We start from the raw sequence: 17,699 nt of genomic DNA, 5'->3' as shown, positions 1-17,699 counted from the left end.
GGCCAAGCAGGTTCCACTTGTTGAGGTTTTTCAATGTATCAAAAAGACGAAGAGGAAGAAATGTAAAAACGGGGTGAAGAAATTGTATAAGAGAAAAATGTAGAAAAATTGGAATACACGATTCAAGAAGTGATGAGAGGATTCATAGATACAGCAGACATAGGAATTCACTGAACTATGGTCAGGTGACTGGCAGCAGATTTAAAATTGAGTGATAGATCTGGTCTTCTTTTTTTAAAATATTTATTTATTTGGCTACACCGGGTCTTGGTTGTAGCACATGGGATCGTTTAGCTGTGGCTTGTGAACTCTTAGTTGCAGCATGTGGGATCTAGTTCCCTGACCAGGGATGGAACCTGGGCCCCCTGAACTGGGAGCTCAGAGTCTTAACCACTGGACCAGCAGGGAAGTCCCAGATCTGGTCTTTCAGTCCCATCAGTTGGTGCCTCTCACGTCCAGTTTCTTTTGACTAGAGCATCAGGGTCTCAAGAGGCTCTAAGGCCAGTTACACTGGTGGATGTAGGGTCTGGCACCTTAATTCTGTGTTCTTGCCTCCATATTCATGTCCCATTCTGTACTACTCAGTGTTTTGTGTTGATAAATCAAAAGAACAAATAAGTATGATGTGTTTGAATGAACCTTGTGTTATGGACCTGGCTATGGAGACTGCCATGACGATGTGATGGTTCTATCCCTGAACATCTGAGTTAAGATGAGCCCTGGTGGTCCAGAGGTTAAGACTCTGAACTTTGGGGCTTCCCTGGTTAAGCATCCGCCTTGCAACGTAAGGGACACCAGTTCGATCCTTGGTCTGGGAGGATCCTACATGCCGAAGAGCTACTAAGCGCGAGTGGTGCAACTACTGAGCCTGTGCTCTAGAGACGATGAGCCGGAACTAGTGAGCCCACATGCTGCAACTACCGAAGCTGGCACGCTGGAGCCTGTGCTCTACAGTAAGAGCAGCCACTGCAGTGAGAAGCCCACACACTGCGATGAAGAGCAGCCCCTACTCACCACAGCTAGGGAAAGCCCGCACGCGGCAACAAATACCCACCACAGTCAAAAAAACCCCTCTTCTTCCTGGGAGTCTGGGTGATGGAGAGCAGGAAGGGGCCAGATTAAGATTTTCCCGGGCTCCAAGTTCTCATAGGAGCATGGTGCTTTCCCACGACCCTCAAACCTTGGGACCCATGGCTTACATGTGCCAGAACTTCAGATAGCTTCCCTCTGAATTCTCTAACTGAATTCTCTAACTGGCTTCCCTGGTGGCTCAGTGGTAAGCAATCCACCTGCCAGTACAGGAGGTGCGGGTTTGATTCCTGAGTTGGGAAGATCCCCTGGAGAAGGGAATGGCTACCCACTCCAGTAATTCTTGCCTGGGAAATTCCGTGGACTGGGGAGCCTGGTGGGTTACAGTCTATGGGGTCACAAGAGTCGGACATGATTTAGTGACTAAACACCACAGTACATTCTCTAACCAGAGATCAGAAACTGAAGGTGACTTGTCTGCCTCTTGGTGTGGGGGGAAGAGGAGGAGTTGGGGTGGCAGGGCAGCCATCACCACTGTCACCACTGTGGAAGCCAAGCCCGCACACCCCTCCCGGTCCCCGTGAGAAGTAGCCAGGGAGCCAAGGAAGGGCCGGAGGCGGGAGGAAAGGAGCAGTGAGCCTTTTTATTGTGGATTAATTCACTCGGTAGTAACAATTCCACACAATATTAAAACACTGCAGGAAAGTGGGTGTGGCACACCTGGAATTTTCTTTTTTTAATCAGAAATAAAAACCACTGGACATCCACACACAGATGGGGTAGAACCTGCTAGAACCACAGATTGCTTCTGAGAACCTGGTGACCAGTCTTTACAACATTTGGCAATAGTCTCCAGGGACGGGGGCAGGTGGGGGGGAAGTGGGCGGGGTGTCGATGTATGGCTTTTCAGGGGACCCAGCCGCAAGCTCTTGAAGGACAAGCGACCTGTGGTGGCCTCCCCATGGCCCCGAAACTGCCCCTGATCACTCAGGCTCGGGGCGGAGGTCTAATGACTGTTTCCTGCCCACCTGGGGGCTGGAGCTGCATGAGCTGCCTGGAGGCCCAGTGACTACCAGACAAGGCAGTCAGGACATCAGAGAAAGAAAAAGCACCTTCTGCACTTCCATGGGGCTGGAGGTCACAACCAAGTTACTTCGTTCTGGGCCTAGGGGTCGCCTTTGGGGAGGATGGGGCAGGGGCATGGAATGGGGGCTGGGCCAGGCCCAGGGAAGCACTGCAGGCTCCAGAGAGGAGACTCAGCCATTGCCCAGCACCGCCGTGTGTGTGTGTGTGTGTGTGTGTGTGTGTGTGTGTGTGTGTGTGTGTGTGTGTGTCCCTAATTCCCTCGGGACGTGGCTGAGAGGCACTGGCCTTGTGGGGCTCTTACAGTCTCCAAGACACCCTGAAAGCCGTGTTTTCCTGCTGACATGCATGCCAGAAAAGCACAAGCAGAACAGCGTCCTGTGTGCCCCGATGCTCCAGGCCTACCCTAGGGACTCTGATGTTGAAGAGGAAAAATAAAAAAGGGAAAAAGCGCTTTTTCCTCTGCTGGAAGGAAGTCCACAGCAGGGTTCCTGCTGCCGCCTTCTCCCGAGCTCAGAGGCTGTGGGTGGGTACCTGGGAGGCAGCTGGGCAGGTGTGGCCATGGGGTGGGGGCACAGTGGTCCCCATGCTCTCTGGGCCTCAGTTTACCCAGACCACTGAATCCCTGGGGTCTCAACCAGGGGGGAGGGTGGAAGCTCTAGCCCAGGTCTGATTTTGCTTCAGGGTTTGAGGCGGTGGGTGGCCATCGGCTGGCTGAGCCTGGAGCCAGCGATGGGGCTGCTGAATTCAGGTTCCCCCCACCCCCTCTGCCAGGGGTCCTGAGCTTTGCTTTCTGCTGGCTTCTCCAGGGTCACTTGGTGGGGACACATGATGGTGCTGGCAGGGCAGGGGCTGGAGAGAGAGGCAGGTCTGGGTCCGGGTGCTCCCAATGAGATCAGGACCACTTGTCCTCTTTGGGACCTGGCTGTGGGAGCCTGGGTCAGTGGGGGCTCGGGAAGAAGGCTGGGCGGGCGCGGACTGAGCTCTGGCTCAAGGGATTAAGGCTTCTGTCCCAGAGCAAAGGGTGACGGGTTAGCAGATGGCTCGTAGGCTGCCCTTGCTGCCCCTCTGCCCCTCAGGCTGAGCCCCGCTGTGCCATGGCTGCCCCAACCCCTACCCCTGGGGTGTGCCCAGGGTTTCTGGAATAGGCTTTGTTTCATCCTGCTGTTCTGCCAGGGGTGGGCAGGTGGGGCCTCCCCACCCTAGGCTGCAGTGTAGGGGTCAGGGGCTCGGGGGCTTTTCCCAGTCCAATTGCAGGTGCGGAGGAGCCAGGCTCCCTGAGGCCCCAGGTGCTCCCGGACCAGCCGGAGAGAGCTGGGTGCTGGGTGAGGGGAGCGTGGCCCTGGGTCTGCACTCTGGGGGTGCTGGGCATCCCACCAGCCTGTGCAGCCAGGCGAGGTCTGAGCCCAGGGGCACGAGAGGAGCGGAGGCTCTGGGTCCTGCCAGCCCACGTGCCTTGTGCTGGCTGCCCAGGACCCTCGCGCTCAGCCTGGGAGCCTGACACCCCAGGCCGTAGGAGCGGGAGGCCCCTGGAGCTCAGGCCGTGGGGTCCTGGAAGCTGCAGGTGGCCCCGGCAGCTGAGGAGGGCAGGTGTGCATTCGGCCAGTCCTCCAGCTTCCTGCTCCTTGAACCGTCCATATCACAGCATAGGAAACAGCCATTATAAAAAGCCCACCGCCCCGTCCCTCACTGGCCACTCCAGGACACTTTACAAACACCCCGGGTGGTCGGGTGTGAGTGGGAGTGGAGCACAGAGAGTGCCTCTCTGTGTCCGGGCAGAGGCTCCCATCTCCACGGCTTCTGCAGCGACTTCCAGACAAATCCCACACCTTTTCAAACCCGGAAGCACCAGGCGCCCCGGGCAGGTCTCCCCAGGTGGCATTTCTGTTGGAAAAACGGCCATGGAGATGCAGAAAGTGGAACAAAACAAAACACTGAGAAGCTAAACAGGGCCGTGGCCTCTTAACTGCCAGTGCCAGTCTCCTGCTTAAAACTAAAGAAAACACAGCTGGACGTCACAGTGACCGGGGCCACAGGCTGAAAATCCCTTTCTGGGGTGGGCGGGAGCCTCAGCGTGGCTGGAGGGTGACACAGGCCACAGGAAAGCCACGCAGCGGGGTGGCCCTGGGGGACAGTGTTTCACAGGCAGAGCTCCCCTCCTGGCCCCTACCATCCACGTGTGCATTGTTACATGACCTGGCTTTGCCTCAGACTCAGCTGATGACGCCTGATCTTAGTGGTATGGAATTACAAGGTTTTAAATGAAAAGGAGAAAAATTTCCGCAAAAGGGTGCATTATGTCCCTCCCCCCAACTCCCACCCAATGTTACTCCACTGAACAGCCTCCCACCTCCCCAGAAAAGCATCGCATCATCCACTTGGCAGAAGCCTTCCCAGCAGCCAAAGGTGTGAGACTTGCCACCTGCTTGGGCCGCCCACGCCAGTGGCGGATTCACCCACCTCCTTCCCTTCCCCACTCCGGCCCAGTTCCGCCCCAACCACGACTCAAATGGCAGTTTAGTTTTCAGAAATTGTCACCACATCGCTGGGGCATGTCAGTTTTTCCCCGTTGGAAGTGGCGGTGAAGCCCGGCCCCTGATGGGGCTGCGATACTGGGTCTGGTAATCCATTTGAACCCAGACGGTAAATTTTACCCCATCTGGGCAGTGGTGACTGTTTGCATTTCTTTCGGAATTAAGAGTTTTCCTTGATTTGACGCCCTGGCTGGGGGAAGGGGAGCGGGGTGGAGGAGTTGAGCGAGCGAGACAACCAAGCTATAGGATAATACAAGGCTTCTTGTCCTTAAAGGGGTTCTCGGAGGCGGGGACTCCCACCAGCAGGGGGTCGTTCCGGGCGTGCTGCTCACAGTAGCTCATGAGTTCAGAGGAGGCTTTGGAGACCTGGGTATGGGCACAGGAGGAGAGAGGAAAGATGAGAAAGGGCCGAGGCTCCGTGTCCCCAGAAGCCAAAAGATGGAGACAACCCTAGTGCCCGTCACCTGAAGACACACACCGTGTCCCACACACAGGGGAGCACCACTCAGCCACAGAAAGCAGAGAAGCCCCGACACTTGGTACCACGTGGACGGACCCTGAGGACACGATGCTCAGTGAGAGACGCAGACACAGAAGGATACACAGGGTGTGACTCCACTGACAGGAAACGTGCAGAGCAGGCCAATCAGAGACACAGAGAGTGGGTTCCTGGTTGTCAGGGGCTGGGGTACTAGGGGGACGGTGACTGTTAACGGAGAGGGGGCTTCTTTTTGGGGGTGATGGAATGTTCTGGAATTAGGTGGTGGTGATGGTTACACAGCACTGTCAACACACAAAATATCATTAGTGGTCAATTTTATGTGTATTTTACTGGAATTTTAAGATTAAAGAAGCAGCTGCAGGACTGAGCCCCCTCCAGCAGAGCTTGTGTGGAGTCTGAAGGGAAGGTCAGGGGAGGGTTGGGTCTAAGTCTCCATGTCCATCCAAGAAAGGACCTGATGGGGGACAGCCCAGCTGGCAGGTGGCCCGGCATGGGGGACAGGCCCTTCAGTGGCTGATTCCTGTGCTGTCTGACCAGTGGGGTTGCCGTGGCCATGGTGAGGAAGCTGACACTTAGGACCCCCTGCATCAGGGTCCCCAGAATAGGAGGGAGGAGAGGAAGGGACTGCCCAACCGGCGCTGGGGAAGCAGACCTGGGGAGAGCAGTGGCTGGTGTCCGGTGCAGGGAGGGGAGGGGTGGGGGCAGGCTGCACTGTCCAGGCTGCCCGCTCCAGCCCCGTTTTGAGTCTGGGGCGCAGGCACACCTCTGCAGCAGGGGTTCTCTGGAAAGTCTTCAGAGGAGCCTCTGCATGGGCCCTGGCTCGGATTCTATGGCTCCGCCTGGATCCCTGCAGACAGGATGCCATGTGCCTTCAGCCTCATCTCCCCGCCGCTCCCTCGGGCTGGCCCTGCGGTCCCTGGTCGCTGTCTTGGGGCCACAAAACCTCAGGAGGCACTAGGAGGGAGATGGGTCATGCCTGACTCTGCTCCTCCCCATGTTCAAAGGCTGCCAGGGAGCCCTCCCAACATCAAACGGGTGGGTGAGTCAGCGATCTCTGCCAGGGTTGGGACTGGCGGAGGAAACCACTTCAACCGGGCTGCTCTGTCTTCAGCCTTGAGGAATGCTTTGAGTGCTCAGAGTCCTGGAACATTCAGACGCCTCGTGGGGGGCCCCCAACCCCACCCGGGGGTTGCAGCGACCTCCTTCCACCTGGCTGGGCTGGAGGTGCAAAGCGCTCAAAGATCCTCCCCCTCCCACCACAGGGCCACGGGGCGAGTGTTTGCACTGAGCAATGACAGAGGATGACGGTGCTGGGGGAAGCAAGCCGTGAACAAAAACATGGGTGATGGCTGATTTTATGTGCTCACTTGGCTCGGCCATGGGTACCTGGTTGTCTGGTCAAAGGCCAGCCTAGATGTCTCTTATTGTTGTTGTTTGGTTGCTCAGTCATGTCCAACTCTTTGAGACCCCATGGACTGTAGCCTGCCAGGCTCCTCTGTCCATGGGATTTCCCAGGCAAGAATACTGGAGTGGCTGGGATGCCATTTCCTTCTCCAGGGGAATCTTCCCAACCCAGAAATTGAACTGGGGTCTCCTGCATTGCAGGTGGATTCTTTACCAGCTGAGCTACCAGGGATGAGATGAACGTTTAAATTTAGACGAGATTAACATTTAAATTTATGGACTTTGAATAAAGTAGATGACATGCCCTAATGTGGGTGGGCCGCATCTGATCAGTTGAAGACCTTAAGGAAAAAGACTGTTTGATGGCCTTGGAACTCGAGCTGCAGCAGCTCTTCCCTGGGTCTCCAGTCCATTGTTCAGCCCTGCAGACTTCAGAACTGCCAGCTCCACGATCGCGTGACCCAGTGCTTTAAACTGCCTCTTACGCTCCCTCTCTCTCTGTAATATATCATCGTATATCTCTGACTAATGCAGTGGGCAGCTGGAGCCTGGCTAATGAGGGAGCGTAAACCACCAGTGTCTTCCAGACAGATACTCCCTGGCCCTCGCCCGGCCACCTGCAAGCTGGGGTCTGTGGCAGGAGTCAGCTGCTTGGAGGCAGCCCGGCATCCTTGGCAAAGTGGACGGGTTTGGTGAGAAGATGATTTTGAAAAGTGGCAGATACCTTTCTTGTGTAAGAGGCCATGACTGGCCCATTGGTCCTTATTCTTTGAAAGGGCTGGATGTCATCCTGATGTCCACTTATGGACTTAAGATTCAGCTACATAAATACATGTATCCCTCCACACATGGGAGCATCCCTCAGCCATGAAAAGGAGAGAAGCCCTGACACTCGCTAACACATGGACAGATCCTGAGGACATGGTGCTCAGTGAGAGAAGCAGACACAGAAGGACACACGGGGTGTGACTCCACTGATGGGAAACGTGCAGAGCAGGCAGATCCACAGACACAGAGAGTGGGTTCCTGGTTGTCAGGCTGGGGAGGGGATGGGGGTAACTGCTAACGGGAACATTTCTTTTTGGGGTGATGGAATGTTCTGGAATTAGTCATGATGGTTGCACAACATTTTCAGTTCACCAAATGTCATTGAATTGTACACTTTAAAAATGGTTAACTTTATACAAATAATTAAAAAAAAAAAGCCTGCAAGCTGACTGCCCAATTATGCAGTATCTTATTTTGTTTTGCATGTTCCTGGTCTCTGATGGGTTAAGCATTTGTGAGGAGTAACTGCTTGTCTTTCTCTTTTTCTTTTTTTTTAGCATAAAAATCAAACATGCTTATTTCCAAAAATGCAATCCATGCAGAAGTGGCAAAAGTAAACATTGAAGGGCCCCACGTCCTCCCTTGCCCAGGGCCAGGTCTCTGACTTTTCTTTGCATCTGTCATAACAAGGGAGTGGCATAGAGCTCTGAGGATGAGGGGCCAGAAGAGAAAGTGCCTGCCTCACGTTCACGCTCTTGGAGGGGCCCCATCCGGCCTTCTCTGGGGCTATCCAGGGATGGACCCCAAGGGCTGAAGGGCTCACAACAGACCTTGAGGCCTGCCTTTGGTCTCACTGTGTTTATGAAGCACACTGGCACATCTACCATTACAACAACCCACAACTTAGCTTAATAGGTGGTGTGTCTTTCTGCTGAGACAATGGAGGCTCAGAGAGGTTAGGCAAGTGGCCCAAGGTCACACAGCAAGAGGCACAGCCAAGTGCAAACCCCCGCTGTCCTGCTAGCCTCCGTGCCCACCTTTTGCTGCTGGTGTGTCCAGCGGCCTCTCCCCTACTCACCTTAATGCGCTCGATCCCAGCTTCGATGCGGAGCTGCTCCACCAGCTTCCGAGCCTGGGCTATGTTGTTAGTGGCTGACATTGTCTGCCATCAGCTCTGGGCCCCCGTCGTCCAGAGAGCTGGGTGGGGAACAGATGGACATGAGCTGACTCTTAAAGTCCTGGGACTGCAGGTAGGGGATGGCAAGGAGGGATGCGTCCCCCTTCTGGAGCCTTCTGGGGCCCCTAGCCTGGCCACCCTGCAGTCATGATGCCTATGTCCTCTGGGTCGTGGTGGGTGCGTGCATGTCCTTCAGTCGTGTCATGTCCAACTCTTTGCAACCCCATAGACTGTAGCCTCCCATGCTCCTCTCTCCATGGGGAGTGGGTTGCCATGTTCTCCTCCAGGTGACCTTCCCAACCCAGGGAGTGAACCCAGCCCTGGTGAGAGGTCTGGCCAAGGGCACCTTCTCCCACAGTCCCCTCCATGGTTGGTTGGGGTTGAGTGCTCCCCGGATGTGACCACCCAAGGGCCCCAGGAGAGCTCACAAAAGCTCCGCCTCCACTCCTGGCTGGCTCAGAATGGAGGGGCTTTGTCTGATTCCTGCACCTGCTCCTCCCCCAACATGGCTGGCACTGAGGCCGGTCATTCTCTCTGGGGGGCTGTCCTGGGCCCTGTGGGGTATAGACCAGCCCTCTGGATGCCAAGAGCACCTCCAATGTGACAACCAGAGATGTCCCCAGACATGGCCCAGTGTCCGATGGAGGTGGAGTTGCCCAGGACTCGACCCCTGGCCCTAGATGCAGGCAGATTACATGAGCAGCCTGTACCCATGGGTCCTGAGTACCCTACTCTTCCTCTGGAGGGCCTGGGCCAGTTTCCTGCCTTCATTTGGTCATTTGTCCAGTGAATTGAAATGTAATTAAATATAAAATGTCTTGGGACTTCCCTGGTGGTCCAGTGGTTAGGACTCCTAGCTTCCAATTGCAGGGGGCCTGGGTTAGATCTCTGGTCAGGGAACTAGATCCCACATGCCACAACTGAGAGTCCTCATGCTGCAACTAAATAAAAAAGATCCTGCATGCTGCAGCAAGATCGAAGAGCCCCTGTGCTGCAGCTAAAACCTGGAGCAGCCAAATATATAAATATTTTTTAAAATACCCATTTCCACCTGACTTACATCCATGTTCAATTAGTTATGAGAATGCTCTTTAGATGGGACCATGTGGTATGGAAGGCTTCCCTGGTGGCTCAGATGGTAAAGAATCTACCAGCAATGTGGGAGCCCTGGGTTCGATCCCTGGGTTGGGAACATCCCCTGGGGGAGGGCACAGCAACCCACACCAGTATTTTTGCCTGGAGAATCCCCATGGACAGAGGAGCCTGCTGGGCTACAGTCCATGGGGTTGCAAATAGTCAGATAGGACTGAGCAACTAAGCACACACACACACACGGTATGGGGCCTTTTGGGACTGGCTTTGCTTTTCACTTGGCCTCATGATCTGGAGCCCCACCCCGGCAGCTGTGCTCATCAAGAGTCCACTCACGTGCAGGCCAAGTGGAGGTCCATGGTGTGGACCCTTCACCTGTCCAAGGATACCTGCTCCAGTTTCCGGTTCTGGCCATGTCAGCACAGAGCTGCAGCAGGCATCTGTGTGCAGGCTTCGGTGTGAACATGAACCTTTATTTCTCAGAGATAAATGCTGAGGACTGTTTTCCAGAGTGGTTGCACCATTGTATGTACTCACCAGTCATGTATGAGTGATGTTAATTTATTTTTATAATTTGGTCATGCGAATTTTTTTTTCTTTTCCTTAAGGTGATTAAAAATCCTACCTATTCCATCAATCCACGTTTAGTGAGCCCTAGGATAGAGGTTCTCAATTGAGATCATCCTGTCCCCTGAGGATACTGGGTGACGTCTGGAGACATCTGTGGCCGTCAGGACCTGGGATGTTGCTCAACACTGACAGTGCCCAGGGCGGCCCCCCACAGTGGGTGACCCAGCCCCAAACGTTGACAGCACCAAGGCTGTGGAATGGAATCTGATCCCAACTCACACTAGACAGCAGGATAAACCCTGATGGTCAGATGGTGTGAACCAGGGTGACTCCAGCGTCTGTGAGTCACCTCCCCTCCCTCCCACTCAGACATGTATTTATTTATTTGGCTCCTCTGTACACTTGCAGGATCTTAGTTCCTGGGCCAGGGCTTGAATCTGGACCCATGGCAGTGAAAGTGTAGAGTCCTAGCCACTGGACTCTGCCTGAGAATCCCCAAGGTGTGTATTTAGGTGTGAGCAGCATCTGAGGACCTCAGGGGTCACATGGTCAAGGAACCCAGTGTCCTGTGGGGTCCATGGGATCCCTAGTCCGGGGCTCTCACCCAGGGAGATCCTGTCCCCAGGAACACTGGGCAACCTCTGGGGGTGTCTGTGGTTGTCATGACTGGGGAGGGGCTTCTGGCATTGAGATCAGAGCAGAAAATGACCTAACCCCAGTGAGCGCATTGTCCGGGTTGAGGAAGCGCCCAGTGGGTCTGCATAGTATTAGTTTGATATGGAGTGGGTAGAGCCCAGGTTCAGGAACCCAAATTCATGGGTCCCAGGGAGCCACCTGGCCAGGCTGGCACTGACCCAGGTCATTCAGCAGAAGCGCGTGCTTCTGTCATGATACACGGCGCCTCTGTCTGTGTCCCAGTCAGTAGAGAGGGGCAGTTGCCGAAAAGGAAAGGCAGATTCCAGGTTTTCAAAAAATTTCCCACTGGGCAATGAAAAGGAATAGACTGGGGACTTCCCTGGTGGGCCAGTGGCCAACACTGTGCTCCCAATGCAGGGGGCCTGGGTTCGATCCTTGGTCAGGGAACTAGAGCCCACATGCTGCAACTAAAGATCCCCTGTGCTGCAACGAAGACTGAAGACCCAGAGTGTCGCAAACTAAGACCCGGCACAGCCAAATAAATATTAAAGACAACAACAACAAAAGGAATGGACTGTGGAAGTGTACATCCTGGATGGCCCTCCAAGAAATCACTCAGAGTGAAAAGGGCAGCCCCCAGAGTCACATGCTGTGTGGTTCTGCATACTGAACATCTCTGAGATGTCAAGGTAGTAGAGACAAGGAGGGATTCCTGGTTTCAGGGGGGCGGCGCCCTGGGGAAGGGTCTGGGGAGACAGGTGCACACCAGGGGTCCTCACTCAAGAGCCAAGTATCCAGACTGTGTGTGTGTGTGTGTGTGTTGCGGGGGGGGGGAGGTTCACAGGTCTGCCAGGGTAGGGGGATGAACTGGCAAAGATCTTAATACATGCACACACGTCAAACCTCAGGAATCTGTGTCAACAGGTGATACAGGGCCTTTCTGTTGGTGATCTGATATAACCGTGTGTAAATCTATAGTGATCTCAATCCAAGTTTCCATTAAAAAAAAAATCCCTTCTGTGCTGCTGCCTGCCTACCTACCTCTCTGCCAGACATCCTGGCCCCTCTCTGGGCCAGAAAAGGCCTGAATGTGTCTGCTCCGGGCGCGCGGGGCCCACGTGTGGGCTCCCAGAGTGCTCTGATTCAGCACAGCGCTTCAAAGCGGCCACAAAACATCCAGCTCAGGGAAAACTGCCCTTGGTTCAACTTAAAAATACTGAAATTACTCAGTGCTAAATATAGACGCTGACAGAGAACAAACGGGGTGGCCCCATGGCGTGTTTTCCTTGGAAGGCTGGGGAGTACTGCTCAGCACCCACACTTGGAATGTCCACCAGGACCCTGGGAGCCCCGAACACCCTGTGGGGCCACCCCAACCATGGCCTCCCTCGTGGGTACTAAGCCCCTCAGCGCTGCTGGCTTCCTCTTCTGGACACGATGCCCTTAAGAGGTGCCCTCCAGGCTGGGTTATAACCCCGGGCACCTGGGGACGGTCACAGGGGGCTCCCTTGGGTTTTGTGTGCTTGTGTGCAGGTATGTGTGCACACATGTGTGGGTGAGTGTGTGTCTGTGTCTGTGCATGCATGCCTATGTGTCTATGAGTTTCTGTGTGCATGCATGTGTGTCAGCACGTATCCATGTGTGGGCATGAGTGGGCTGAGCGGCTGAGACCAGACGTGGCCATGTCATGGCTACATAGACAGCAGACTGAAGCCTGGTCCTGGCAGAGGCAGGGCCAGCCCAGCCTCATTGCGTGCCCCCAGGGTTAGGTCAACTCCCTCGGGCAGGCACAGGCGCTGAGTCAGCCCAGGAACATTCCTCACCAGCGGCCTCTCCTCCAGAGGCACGTGATGCCCTGGGCACCTGACCTGGCTGGGCCTGCCTGGGCCCAGCGGAGCCTTGGAAGGCCCTGGACACCAGGCAGGGCCTTGGGAAGCTGCGGGGGGAGAAGGTGGGAGCGGGCCCTCTGGGAGGGAGTGAGGAGGCAGTTGGAGCTGCAGGCCGCGGTCAGGTTCCCGCCTGGGGAGAGGCCAGTTCAGGCCTGGCGAGGCTGGGGGCATGACTTGGGGGTGAGGTTTGCCTAAAAATAGAAGCTTAACAGACGCCACTGGGCCCTGGCTGGCCTCCCAGTAAAGGGCCAGGAAGTCACTGGGGTCAGGCGGGCTCCCACAGAAGCGTTGAGGGCGTGTGGCGGAGAGGCAAGGGCCGTGTGGGCCGGAGCGTCCAGGATGCTTTGTGAGCTGGGCTGATGACAGACAGAGGGTCACCCCTGAGCGCTACAGACCCCAACCCGGCTGCCAGACCCCAGTGCACATGAGGATCAACCATAGCCAGGGGAGGGCAATGATTCTCCACGGTGGGCTGTAGGATGGCTGGATGGGGGAACACCTAGTTTGAACAGGGTCACCTCAGCCGCTGCTCACACTAAGGCCGCATCACTCTCTGTGGGGATCTGTTCCGGGAGCTGTGGGGAGTAGAGCAGCCTCCCTGGCCCCTATACCCTTGATGCCAGGAGTCCCCCCTCCCCCCGAGTTGTGATGAACCACAGATGTCCCCAGACACCACCCAATGTCTCCTGGGAGCAGGATTTAAAGCTTTTGTGGAACTCTCTTATCAGAAGACTCTCTGTAGCTAAAAGATATTCTTTTAGGAAAATACAATTTTTGGGGAACTGAGATGGTTCAGCTTGAAGTGAAGTGGTACTAAGCAGAACAGAAGTTTGTTTCCAAACAGGTTTTAAATTTCTTAGCATCTGGGAATTCCCTGGCGTTCTAGTACTTGGGACTCCACGCTTTCACTGTGGAGTGGGTGGGTTCAATCCCTGGTCGAGGAACTAAGATCCCACAAGTGGTTCAGCCTGGCAACAACAGCAAAATATGAAACAAAATTTCTTAGTATCCAACAACCTGGCTGGGAGAAGTCACACAGGGTCAGAGGTTCCCTTGAACTCAACCAACAACAGAAGTGGGAGCAAGCACAGCCTTCTGGGTGGGGGTGGGGGTGGGGGTGGGGGTGGGGGCAGGGTGGGAGGCAGAGGTCTTGCAGAAAGAGCAGACCCTAATTCTGCCCCAGATTCCTAAGCTGTGTGGCTCTGAGCTCCAGTTAGCTCTGCTCAGGACTCAGAGCGACACCCCGTCTCAAGCACAGGGCCTGGCCAAACTCCAGGTCCCCAAGTTCCTATTCTGGGGGTCAGGGACCCTTGAGGTTGGCAGCCATGGTGGGCCTGCCCTACAAACACAGCTGCCGGGGAGATGGGATGAGAGATAAGGTGACCTAGACCTGCTGCGCCCAGCCAACGTAGACCGGCAGGTTTGCTGGAAGCTGTTGAGAAATCTTGCTCCTTGCGCAGTTTGCTGGCAGCTCGGTGGCCACTCCCTTCACCTGCCCAGGGGCCAGGCAGGGTGGGATATCGCAAAGGATGAGGGAGAGAGAGGGGCAGAGTTTGAAGTGAATTGAGTTAAAACTAGGAGTGGATGGAATCAGTAGCAGAGTCAGAGATGGAGAGATGTAGATGGTCTATTTCCTCCGCCAGACTGAATGCCTGCAGGGCCCTCCCCTTGAGCCCAGAAGCAGAGGTGAGACTGAGGTGAGACTTCCAGCTGGGCTCGGAGCCCACGACACTGGTCACGTCCAGTCACTTTCCTGCCATTTTTGGACATGGTTAGTGGCCTTTTACTGGTAGGTGATCCTCCGTTGTGAAACTCTCCTGCTAAGTCCACAGAGTCTCTGGTCTCAGTCCAGGGGACGAGGCTGTCTCCCTGTTCCTAAAGATAAAGTCTAGAAACAGGAGACCCTGGACTCACAGCCTGGCTCTGCCCTGGCCTGGGGCTGGGCTTCCTCAACCGGAGAAGGGGGTGGATGTTCTAGGAGCTGAGAATAGGACTTCCCAGGCGGTTCAGGGGTTTACACTCCACCTTTCAACGCAGCGGACGCAGGTTTGATCCCTGGTTGGGGAACTAAGATCTTATATGCCACGGGGCAACTAAGCCCACGAGCCACAACTACTGAAGTCTGTACTCCCTAGATCCTGTGCTCTGCTACTGGAGAGTAGCCCCCACCTGCTACAACTAGAGAATGCCTACGTGCAGCAACAAAGTCCCAGTGGAGCCAGAAATAAATAAAATAAAAAGTAAAAGCCAAGGGCTTCCTTGGTTAAGAATTGCCTTGCAATGCAAGGGACACTGGCTCCATCCCTCATCTGGGGAGATCCCATATGCTTCAGGGCAACTGAGCCCATGCACTACAGCTACTGAAGCCCCTGCACCCTAGAGCCCATGCTCCGCAACAAGACAAGCCACTTCAGTGAGAAGCCTGTGCACTGCAATGAAGAGCAGACCCCACTTACTGTAACAAAGACCCACCAAGCCAAAGAAATAAGTAAACTTTAAAAAAATAATAAAAGCTGAGACTGGATCCCCAATGGTCATTCTGTGGCTCTAAGATCACAATGATCTATGTCCCTGGCCTCCTCCTTAGCCATCTGGACCTTGGATAAACCTTTCTCTCTGCAGAGTCCACTCGCACAATGGTGGCCAGCTAGTGCGGACACCCTTCTGATGAGGGCCGTGGGCAGAGCTGCACAGGGTAGAGATGCTCAAAGGCGCTGGAGGACCATTGAGAGAGTGAAGGATTTCCATCCCGAATCTGGGGAGGGGGATGGAAGCCCAGGAGTCTGGCTTGGGGCTGCCTTTTCCTGGGGTGGAGGGTTTGCCAAGAGGCTGAGGGGGTCTCATGAGGCTAGGGGCACAGAGGTTGAGATCCAGGGCCTCCTGAGGGGAGACAGATTGGGGAGCCCCCACCTCCTTGATATGAGCTGGGATAAGAGTGCTGCCTTCTAAGGAAAAGGTCCACAGGCAGCAGACAGGCGCTCACGGCAACTGCAGCTGAGTTCTGAGTAACCTCAGTCCCCAACACCAGATTGACGTGACCCTAAATGCTAAGTAGAAGTAAATGGAAGTCCATCCTTTCTGGGGAAGACAGCATCACCTTAGGCTTCACGTTGTTTCTACAATGAGTCAGCAGGCACAATATCTAGCACACAATCAGGAAAGACCAGGCAGGACTTCCCTGGTGGCCCAGTGGTTAAGACCACACACTCCCAGTGCAGGGGGGCCAGGTTTGATCCCTGGTCGGGGAACTAGATCCCACGTGACGCAACTATAATAAGAGTATACATGCTGCAGTGAAGATTGCAGATCCCAGGTGCCACAACTAAGGCCAAATAAATATTTTTTAAAAAAGAAGAAATGACCAGGCACACAAGAAGACAGGACCGTATAAACAAAAATCGGCAGAAATAACAGGCTCTACCAACAGGCCCCCAGGGGTTCCATACACTAAAATCGACAGAGTTTAAAATAACGATATTAACCATGCTAAATAAATGAGGCTGGAATTTTAGCAGAAAATTGGAAACTAAAGAAAAAGACTGAGTGTGTAGAAACTGACAATATATGAAACGAACACAACAGAAGCAGCACTATCATTAAAGACAACTAAGGAGAAAATTAGTGAACCAGACAATAGCAAATATCCAGATCGAAGCATGGACCACGTGAAACAAGGGAAGAGACACAGGATGCAGTAAGGCATGCATGTGTGCTAAATCACTTCAGTCGTGTCTGACTCTTTGAGACCCCATGGGCTGTAGCCCATCAGGCTCCTCTGTCCATGGAATTCTCTAGGCAAGAATACTGGAATGGGTTGCTATTTCCTTCTCCCAGGGATCTTCTTGACCCAGGGATTGAACCGTGTGTGTCTTATGTCTCTTGCATTGGCAGGTAGGTTCTTTACCACTAGTGCCCCCTGGAAGCTCTACTAAGGTCTGACACATGTCAGAGCTCTGGAAGTGGGAGAGAGAGAGAATGGAACAGAAGCAATCTTTGAAGAGATAGTGACTGGTAAGTTCCCAAAACTGACAAAAAACAAAAACAAAAAACTCTTAAGCCACAGATTCAAGAAGCTCTAGAACCTCAGGCTGGAGAAACATTTTAGAAATGGACAGAGAAATGGCCAATGGGCACATGAAATAGTGCTCAATGATTAGTCATCAGGGCAAGAATAACTGAAAACCATCACGGAGTCTGCTTCGCAGCTGCTAGAGTGGCAAAAATCTAAAAGACCGACAACACCAAGTCCTGGGGAGGATGAAGAAACAGAAAGTTTCACGTGTTACCGACAGAAGCGTCAACCGCTCTGGAAAGTGAGTTAGCAGATTCTTATGAGGTTAATCCACCTGCTGATGCAGGAGCCTCAGGAGACACAGGTTCAATCCCTGGGTTGAGAAGATCCCCTGAAGGAGGAAATGCCAATCTACTCCAGTATGGAAAAGAGGCAATCCCATGGAAAGAGGAGCCTGGTGGGCTACAGTCCATGGGGTCAAAAAGAGTCAGACATGACTGAGCACAGCAAAGACAGATTTTATAAGGTTAAACACATACTCAACCTATGACCCAGCAATTCCACTCCTAGAGATTTACCCACTTGTACAAGATGTTCATATGTCTGTATTTATAAGAGCAGAAGTTGGAAGTAACCCAAATGCTTGTCAACAGGAGAATGGGTAAACAGACTGGTAATTCATACCATGGATACTCACACAATGGAAAGAACCTACTGGCAAATGAAGCCATGTGTGTGACTCTCAAAATGCTTGGTCAGGTGAAAGAAGACAGACATTAGAAATATTCTCTATCTTGACTGAGGTATTAGTGTACACAGGTGTATTGACTTGTCAAAAGTCATCAAACTACTTATGTAAGATCTGTTCATTTTACTGAAGAGGAATTATACCTCAATAAAATCAGTTAGGGACTTCCCTGGTGTTCTGGTGGCTAAGACTCCACGCTGTCAATGCAGGGGACCCGGGTTCAATACTTGCTAGGGGCACTAGGATCCCATAGGC

The 17,699-nt window shown here is 53.8% G+C and overlaps 1 protein-coding gene across 1 annotated transcript in view; it reads right to left on the bottom strand.

Moving 5' to 3' along the window:
* Positions 1-1,653: 1,653 nt before the first annotated feature.
* Positions 1,654-17,699, bottom strand: part of GNG7 (G protein subunit gamma 7) — a gene marked incomplete at its 5' end in the record, with an annotated part of 95,115 nt that continues 79,069 nt past the window's right edge. Inside the window, 2 exon segments of the mRNA NM_001113314.1 lie at positions 1,654-5,012; positions 8,399-8,517. Coding sequence (NP_001106785.1) covers positions 4,887-5,012; positions 8,399-8,479 — 207 coding nt within the window. The 3' untranslated portion in view covers positions 1,654-4,886.

Source organism: Bos taurus, chromosome 7 (genome assembly GCF_002263795.3).
Source record: "Bos taurus isolate L1 Dominette 01449 registration number 42190680 breed Hereford chromosome 7, ARS-UCD2.0, whole genome shotgun sequence".
NCBI lineage: Eukaryota > Metazoa > Chordata > Mammalia > Artiodactyla > Bovidae > Bos > Bos taurus.
The sequence above is the reverse complement of the archived record's forward strand: the minus strand, read 5'-3'. Positions and strand labels throughout refer to the sequence as shown.